The sequence below is a fragment of the Citrus clementina genome, unplaced genomic scaffold, assembly GCF_000493195.1.
Source record: "Citrus clementina cultivar Clemenules unplaced genomic scaffold, Citrus_clementina_v1.0 scaffold_7, whole genome shotgun sequence".
In the NCBI taxonomy this organism is placed as follows: domain Eukaryota; kingdom Viridiplantae; phylum Streptophyta; class Magnoliopsida; order Sapindales; family Rutaceae; genus Citrus; species Citrus x clementina.
In genome coordinates this window covers 18,511,330-18,520,412 of record NW_006262075.1, presented here as the reverse complement: position 1 = coordinate 18,520,412, position 9,083 = coordinate 18,511,330, and the positions used below count along the sequence as shown (strand labels likewise).

At 33.8% G+C, this 9,083-nt stretch overlaps 1 protein-coding gene and 1 long non-coding RNA gene across 2 annotated transcripts; both read left to right on the top strand.

The window, feature by feature from the left end:
- The first annotated feature begins 528 nt into the window (after positions 1–528).
- On the top strand, positions 529–2,010 carry LOC112096846. The gene is made up of 3 exons (XR_002904688.1): positions 529–581; positions 1,331–1,374; positions 1,931–2,010. It is a non-coding gene; the product is annotated as an uncharacterized LOC112096846 (long non-coding RNA).
- Positions 2,011–6,105: 4,095 nt separating this feature from the next.
- Positions 6,106–8,475, top strand: LOC112096840 (disease resistance protein RPP13-like). Its single transcript, XM_024180919.1, has 2 exons — positions 6,106–8,126; positions 8,432–8,475. The coding sequence occupies exon 1, from the start codon at positions 6,106–6,108 to the stop codon at positions 8,086–8,088; it is 1,983 nt and encodes a 660-aa protein (XP_024036687.1). The 3' UTR covers positions 8,089–8,126; positions 8,432–8,475.
- The last annotated feature ends 608 nt before the right edge of the window (positions 8,476–9,083 follow it).

Sequence of the window (9,083 nt, the reverse complement as noted above, 5' to 3'; positions counted from 1 at the left end):
CCACCCTTTATCTCCAACATTTTTCAGATTGATTTAAGAGTTGTGGGCTTTTGGGTTTAGAGAAGAAGATATGTTAGCTGAAAACTTTGGCATTTTCTAGATGAATCAATTGTTGTTACTTTGGTTATTGTTTAGAGCAAAATTTTTGTTTTGGAGGATTATTGTTATATTTATTGTTTTAGAGACCATGTTTTGACTATGGACAAAATTTATTTTTATTTAGAAATAGTAATGAGATTAATGTTATGAGGTTTCATTCCAAATACCTTTTAAGATTCTTAGGTAAATTTGGGTTGTTACAATCCTTTAATTATATCCCATAGCTGTAATACCCCAAATCTCCTAAGGGTATTTAAGTCTTTTTAATTTTTAGTGATCCTTTTTACCCTAGTATAAATAGAACGAGATGTCTTTTTCATTATAAAAGAGAGAAAAAGAGGGATCGGTTGAAAAAGAGAGATGGAGAGACAAGAGTGAAAAGAAAAGAGAAAAAGAGAAGAAGAAGGTCTTCTTCTGCTTCTTAGTTTTTGCCATAGACAACACATGGGATCAAGTTGTTATTGTTGGGAGAAGTTTTGGAGGTACGTTTTAATTATTGATTTCTATTAAATTGTTGTGGAGAAGCATGATTGCAATAGAAGTAGAAATCAAAGATTTTACATAAATATGCTGACAGTGAATTATTTCGAAAATCATAGTAATTTGTACAAATTGATTTTGATTCTGATTTTTGGGTATGTTAAACTAGACATCGTCTAATATGTTTTGAAACTTGTTTCAAGTTAATCGGATAAGATTTCAATTAATTATGATTTTTCAAAGTCAAGTCTGAAAACCCGAAAATTTATGATTTCGGTGAATTACGAAATTATTTCTACCATATCTAGACTTCTTAAAAAATTATGAAATTTGGACCAATGATTTTTATATGTGTCTAGTATGATTCTGGAAATGTTCATGATTTTATGATAAAGAAATAAATTGTTTTGTATTTTTAAAGCAAGTGTGTTCAAAACAGAAAACTGTTTGACAGTATTGATGATGTCTGAAACGTGAATTATTTTCAATCGTTTTGGAAGGAATTATGTTATGAAATTTTTATCAATGAACTTTCAATGTGTCAGCATATGGTCTGTAAAATTTGTGATTCTTTCAATAAGAGAATAATTTATTAAAAATCGGAGAAGTATGGACTGTTATGTTTTGAGGGCCGATTATTGAGGACATTTGAGGTTGAGCTTAAGAGTTGTTTAAATTAAGATATTTGAGGACATTAGAGTTTATGATTGAGATTTGATTATATCTTATGAGAATTTATTGATGATTTTAGGTTGATGGTATCAGTACGCATTTGTTACATGAGGATGCCAAGAGGTAAGTAAACTAGACTTTAAAACGAATCACAATAAATAATATATATGTTTGACTTGTATGAAAAGCCTATTTTGATATGTACGAATATGGATTTATGTCTCTGCTCATGTGTTTATGTGATGTGTTGTTATTTAATGGGCGTGATTATGTACATGGGCATATGTATGTGTGATGGTTCATTGGCATGAGCACGAAAATGCATTGAGTTTTCTATGAATGAGAAAGTGGATTTTAGCAAACGAAATTTATGTTTTATGAGATTTTGCATTGGGGGCCACCTCTTGAGACTATGCGGGGGCCACCTCTTGAGGGCCAGAGCGCCGCAAAGTGCCACGCACAGCACAAAGTGCCACATTGCAAGATACGTATTTCATCGAAAGAAAATGAAAAAGTTTGAAAGCGACAGAAAGAGATTTTTATGAATTTATTTTACAGTATTTCTAAAAGATCATGGCATATCATCCATTACATTATGTATAAGTATGTATGTATTTTCTATAAGAAAAACTAGTTTGCTTACTGAGTTTTGTACTCATTATAGTTTATTGTGATATAGTTTCCAGAAGTCAGGATTGATTCGTGATGAGTGACAAGTTGAAGATGGTAGATGGTTTGGCTAATTTTTTTTAAGTTATTCCGCTGGCTTTTGTATTTGAGGCTCGAATTTTATTGTTTGTAAAGAGTTATTTAAATCATATGTGAGTTGTGGACATATTTGCCCTTGGATTTCGGACTGGGGTGTTATAAAAGCTTTATTGTCAAAGATTCTCTTCTCAATATTCCCATGAAGAATAATATTTTCCAGTAGATCTTTATTTTTAGATTATATAATCTTTCAAAAGCTGCACCGACCAACCTCCTTTCCTGAAGAGAGCACTAATTTTCACGAGCAAGCTCAATATTCATTCCTGTGACCTCATATGAGTTTCATGCTTAAGTTGAGACAATGATGAAGTAATGATGAAGGTTTATGTCCTGATAAGAAGCAACAGCTGAATATTACTTAAAAGAAATGATATAGAGGCATCATAAATAGCAACAGGATCATTTATTCCAATCATCTAAATGTCTCTCTGTTTAATTGGAAACTTCTGTGGTTATTTATTTATTTATTTTCAGATCCATATATACCTCTGTTGTTTTCTGTTCATCGCACCCGATCACAAAACTTCAAACTCTCAAGATACCAAACTTGGGAGCACCAATTATCGACCAATATCCTGTCTGAGGTATTTGAAATTGAATATCTCTTCCTTCACAAGCACTCCTACATCAGAATGCAACTTTCATGCACCAGATGATTTTTGGAAGAAGCATTAAACCAGAAGATAAAATGCAGAGGTTTGATTTCATAGACTTCAATAATTGTTTTAATCTCTAGTTAGTTCTTGATTCATTTGTATGAATTTTCTGTCTTTATTCTGTTGTTCGCTTCAAATCCTGTTGATATTTGGTCTGGTTGTCATTGGGCTCTTATGGTTTGTTTATGCAATAATATAAGGTTGAGCGGTCTTCTTTGAAATGTCAATTTAGCAATTTCATCTTTAATTTCTACCCTTTTAATCAGTTGCGTTAATGTTTTTCTTATTATAAGGCAGAGTTAATTCATTTTATTACTGACTCTGAATTTTTAAGAATGTCCAAAACATCTTGTAATCATGATTTATTTTCATTTCATTTTCAGACAAAAGTGCTTTCTATGAATCCCAGTGCAAATGTATGCTGCTTTCGTTTTTGGATTGGAATTCAGAAAATGGAAGAAGAAAAGCATAATAAACAGGACTGCAGGACATAATTAGCATCTCGTTCTTTTCTTGAACTGTCTTTGTTTTCTTTATAGCATTTCTTGCGATGCTTTCTTAGCCTTTCTTCTTTTTCCTTTTGCTAGTGTGGCATCTCTTTCTTTTCTTGAACCAAGATACTTTTGCCTTTACTTACAAGTAAAGTTTAAATTCTCTTTCGTGTTTTGTTAACTTGTGTTTTCTTTCAGATGCATGATCATTTTCGGTTTCACCAAAAGCATCCATTTATCATAATCAACATTATTTTTCTATTTATTCGAAATAATAGTTTGATTGTGTTGCGTTCAAACACAATAAGAAATCATCCGAGATATTGAAGTTAGTCATTGCTCTGAGGAACAACAGGTACTTCATTATTTGCATTGTCCCAAAATAATTTCATTTTATTAAATTTTCTCGAATATTAAATCCACTTCATGTTTTTGATTGACTCTTATTCACAAGTTATATTTTTGGCTCTCATTTTCTTATTACGATAAATCAGATTAAACAAAAAAAACTGATTGAAAGTTGTCAATCATCATGGTTTATCCATTATTGAACGCACCACCATAAGTTACATAAAACGTAACTTACATCAACCCAAGAGTATATGACAATTACTAAATTATATTTGATTTGTTTGGACCAACTCTTAGGTTGATGTAAATTATATTATCCAGTAGTTTACAATGTTGTAAAAGTCATTTTATGATGTCATAAATCTATCCTGAACTTTAATTCCAAATAGAAAATATTTTCTCTCTGTATGTGTATACATAGGAAAATTATCAGGTATGGATGCTCGCACGAATTTTCCTACAAATTTGGGGTTTCAAAATAGTGTAAAAGCCCTTCACATCATTGTAAAAGCATTTCATATCATTGTGAAACCTCAAATCCTCACGAATTTTTGTGCTGACATCTACTGGAAAGAAGAACTATATATATTAGAAATATCTAATCTAAGATCCTACACTTTGTTAAAGTTTGAAAAAATTATTACACCATATGGTGTAATAAAGTAATATTACTTCTAAACTTTAATAAAGTCCAAAATACTAAATTAGATTAGCACATTTTCACGCACGCACACACACATTTATAATATAAGTCATTATTTAATAAGCGATCTTTTACTTCATTGAAGTGAGGAATAAAATAAAAGACTAGAAAAACACACACTTCAATGCAGTGTATTTAATTTGATAGTGTATTGGAGTGTATGCTTTTCTTGTTTTTTAAAGGATCTCTTACTTTAATAAAGTATTAGATTTCTCATTGGAATAATTCTCTCTCTTTCTCTATATATATAAAAAAATTAATATTTTTACATTTTCTAAAAATTCACCCAAGCTCCACGCCCATTTCAAATTAAGCTTTAAAAGCCCCTTATTATTTTCTATAATTTATGATACCCATAAGTTTTATGACAGTCAACATGGCATATTAAAATTCTTAATTAATGTCTTCATATATTATCATCAGCGGCGGAACTACATTTGGCTCCTTTTTTTTTTAACATAATTTTGTTATAACCTACCAAATTTTATTGTTTATCCATCATTGCCCCATAATTGATGGTTGGCCTCTTGAATTTTAGAGATTTTATATCATTATAGCCCAGTTAAGTTTATAGTTTTTCCATTATATATGGCTCAAATCAATCCAAAATTTTGGTTCTGCTAAGTATCATTTATATGATATGTATCAGATAACATTATAATGTCAATTATGATGATTGTTCGCATGTAAATATATTTATATATAGTTTTGTAATTTACTCTTGCACTATAAATTGGAGAATACCTTTGGAGAGTATAATTAAAAATTAACATTACTCATTGATTAGATTTATTTGCAGTTTTATTTTTATATTGTTCGTATTTAAAAAATATTTAACCTTTTTAATAAAAATTAAAAAAATATTATCTATTAATTACGATAAAAAAATATTTATCTATTAATTAAAAAAGTTAATAATTATTGAATCCATAAACTGTGTCAGTAATGATATACTTACTACAGTTAGTACACCATCATTACAGGATAAAATAAAATTTCACTACAGGATAAATTTTTCCTTCGTCTTTTATGGATGTTGTACTATTTTTTGTACATACAATGTTATTCAACTAGAATTTATCACCTGCAATGTGAATATAACCGGCTGCTTACTTAAACGGAGAGCTACTGATCGACTCCCCTCTTGGTCTCCATTATGCCCCTTCCATTTTGGGTAGACACATATCGTCCAATATTCGTGAATGTGGTTAGATTTCGGTGGTTCAATAAATTTCTCATAGTAAATATTAGTAAACATCTGATTACATTAACTAGTTGCAACTTGCAAGTGATATAATTATGCTATAGATCTCCAAATTTTTCAGGAGGCATCGGCATGGACATAAACTTGGGACTATTTTCAGAGAGGCTGAGAAGGCTGTTAGCTGGTGAAGAAGGCACGTTGCCGGATGCTGCAAAAGAAGGGATTCAAAACCTTCACACAGAGATTGAGGTCGTTACTTCTTGGCTGAGAGACTATGACTACGACTTGGCTTGGCTTCTGATGCAAATCGGTGCTGCTGCAGAGGATCAAATTCATTCCACAGATCTTAAGGCCATCATGAAAGAAATCAATCGCTTTGCCTATGAATCTGAGAAAGTCATCGACACATTCATTATCCCCACCATCATGGAACAACAAAAGAGTGGAAGCAGTTCCAAGGAGATACGTGACGCTCTGCTTGGACTCCAAAGAAAAATCATTGATATTAAACAATGGATGCAACAAATTGAGCACATCCCCTTCGATATCATTGACGTGTTCAAATTGTATAAAGCTGAAGCCCGTAAATCTCCTGCATTTTTATGTTTCTTCAAATTTTTCAAAACTGAAGCTTCAAGTTTTAAGAACAGAGACAATGACATAGTGGGTCTGGATGATAAAATGGAGGAGTTGTTAGATCATTTGATAGAGGGACCACCTCAGCTTTCTGTAGTAGCAGTACTTGATAGCGTTGGCTTAGACAAGACTGCTTTCGCTGCAGAGGCTTATAACAGCAATTATGTGAAGCATTATTTTGATTGTAAGGCTTGGGTTCCGGTGTCTATTCTCTATCAACCTGACAGCTTATTAGATAACATAATTAAGTTTCTGATGCCTTCATCTAAGTTGAGTGAAGTTATGGAGGATCGAGATTATGAAATGAGGAAGATAATTCATCTTCATGGTTACCTAATGAGCAAGCGATATTTGATTGTGCTTGATGATGTGTGGACAAATGATGTATGGGAATTCATTCAAGAAATTCTTCCAGATAATCTGAATGGAAGTAGAGTACTAACAACAGTTAGTAATATTGAGATTCTCAGCTCATTCCAATTGGAAAACGGACAGCACATTCGGCTTGATTTAGTGCCTGCTGGAGGACCCTTGAGAGTTACGTACGAAGGATGGCCTTTCCTCATCTTGTACCATGGAAGTTTGTCACTAGAAGAAAATAGAGAGAAAATACTAGCAGAACCCTTTGGGGATCAAGTCCTTACATACTCCAAGTTTCCACTATACTTCAAACTTTGCGGTCTCTACTTGTCTGTCTTTCCTCTACATTCTGAGATATCCGCGAGGCAGTTGTATCAATTGTGGATAGCTGAAGGTTTCGTACGAGATAACAGTGAGGCAACTGCTGAGGAGATCTTGGAAGAACTAATAGATAGAGGCTTCATTCAAGTGAAAAGAAGAAAAGCTAGTGGCACGATCAAAACATGCTCTTTTTCGAGTCTTGTGTGGCCTACAATATTGGCAGTAGCTTGTACGGTGGAATTTATCTATGCCCCTGTCATGGATCCGCAAGGTAAATCACGGAAAAGGGTAAGACGGTTCTGCGCAAATGTCAATCTGGGTGAGTTGGACTCATTCGATCGTCTTGACTCGTACCTCCATTCTTTCTTATACCTCTCTCCAGAAAGCGACCGCTTGAACCCCAGAGACATCATGAAAATTTGTAAAATGTTCAAATTCCTCAGAGTATTGGACTTGGGATCTTTATTTCTAGACCAATATCCAGCCGGAATTGAAAATTTATCTCGCTTGAGATATTTGAAGCTGAATATCCCTTCCCTCAAAAGCCTTCCTTCGTCATTATTAAGCAATCTTTTGAACCTGTACACGCTAGACATGCCCTCTAGCTATATAGATCAGACAGCAGATGACATTTGGAAGTTGAACAAACTCAGGCATCTAAATTTTGGCTTAATCACTCTTCCTGCTCATCCAGGAAAATATTGCAGCTCTCTAGAAAATCTCAATTTCATTTCAGCCCTACGTCCTCGCTGCTGTACTCCAGATATATTGGGCAGATTGCCTAAACTTGGAAGTCTCCAGATATGTGGAGATTTAAATTATTATCAATCTTTGTTGTCCAAAAGCCTTCACGGACTGAGCTGCCTTGAATCCTTGAAGTTGGTGAACGAAAGCAAGATGCCACGGCTCTCAAAAATTGTCTTATTTGAAAACCAATTCCCTCCAAGTCTAACCCATCTGAGTTTTTCTAATACTGACCTTATAGATGATCCCATGCCAACACTAGAGAAGCTGCCATATCTTCAAGTGCTCAAACTGAAGCAAAACTCGTATTCAGGTAGGAAGCTGGCTTGTGGGTCTGATGGTTTTCCAAAACTCAAGGTATTGCATCTGAAATCAATGATATGGCTAGAGGAGTGGACTATGGGGAATGAAGCCATGCCGAAACTTGAATGCTTGGTTGTCAACCCCTGTGCTTACTTGAAAAGGCTTCCTGAACATCTTTGGTGCATGAAGAACTTCAAGAAATTGGAGTTGTGGTGGCCTCAGCCGGAGCTGAGGCAAAAGATGCGGGACTTCGAGGATACGGAGCCGTATGACATCCAGATCTATCCTTTTGGAATGTGATTAGCATGGACTGAATTTGATGTTAATTCACATTTGGGGTGAGTTTTTCTCCTCATACAATATCTTCAACCTTTAATTATTTACCTAAGTTCATATAATCTATTTTCATCTCTTAAATAGATTTGATAGAGCGTTGCTGCCTGTTCTGGTGCTTCTAATTTCTAATTTGATATTGTGGCTTAGGTCCTCTTGACAGTTTCTAATACTCGCACCAACCATTAATCCGTTCTTTGTAGCAGAGGAAAACCATTATGTATTCAAATATGAGCTTAACGACCATTGTCTATCCTTTGTTGTAAAATGACATTTTCATTTCTCACCATTACCTTAATTACTTGTTTAGGGAAATCAGAGCAGGAAATATCATCGCTGCCGCAAGAGTTTCAATTTCCACCGGAATCCAGCATTTCTGTCCTCATTCCAGCTGTCTACTTAATAAGTCCTCAGTGATCGATACAGGACCTTGTTTGATCTATTTGCTTTCAAGTATTACAGTGTTCAAACTTTATCAATTGCTTTACTTTCTACTATCAGTTTGGCGTGCTTAAAATTCTAGCCCAAGTCTAAGCTTGTATGGTTTTATTTTGTATCTTTTTTCTTTTGTTTGCTTTGAGATGCTGTTCTAATCTAGATATGTATGGCACTTAACATGGTTTGATTTACAGAATAGATTGATTATTTATGAATCTCATGCTTTAGTTGAGATGACGGTGAAGGTTTTACTCCCGGCAATAGTGAAGCAACAACTGAATAATACGTAAAAGAACTAATAGATAGAGGCATTATAAAAGTCAACAAGTTCCTTACAACTAACTACAGAATTATATAATATTGCTTTGCATGTGTCGACTGATTCACCGCTTCTATCCACTTAATTCTCTCTCTTTTTGCTAGCAATCCAACTGTGTTTCATATAATTAAAAGCAATAATCATTGTTCTCACGTTTACCCTCTTAAGGCATCAATAGGGGTGCCTTGTAATGTAGTGCAGTGAA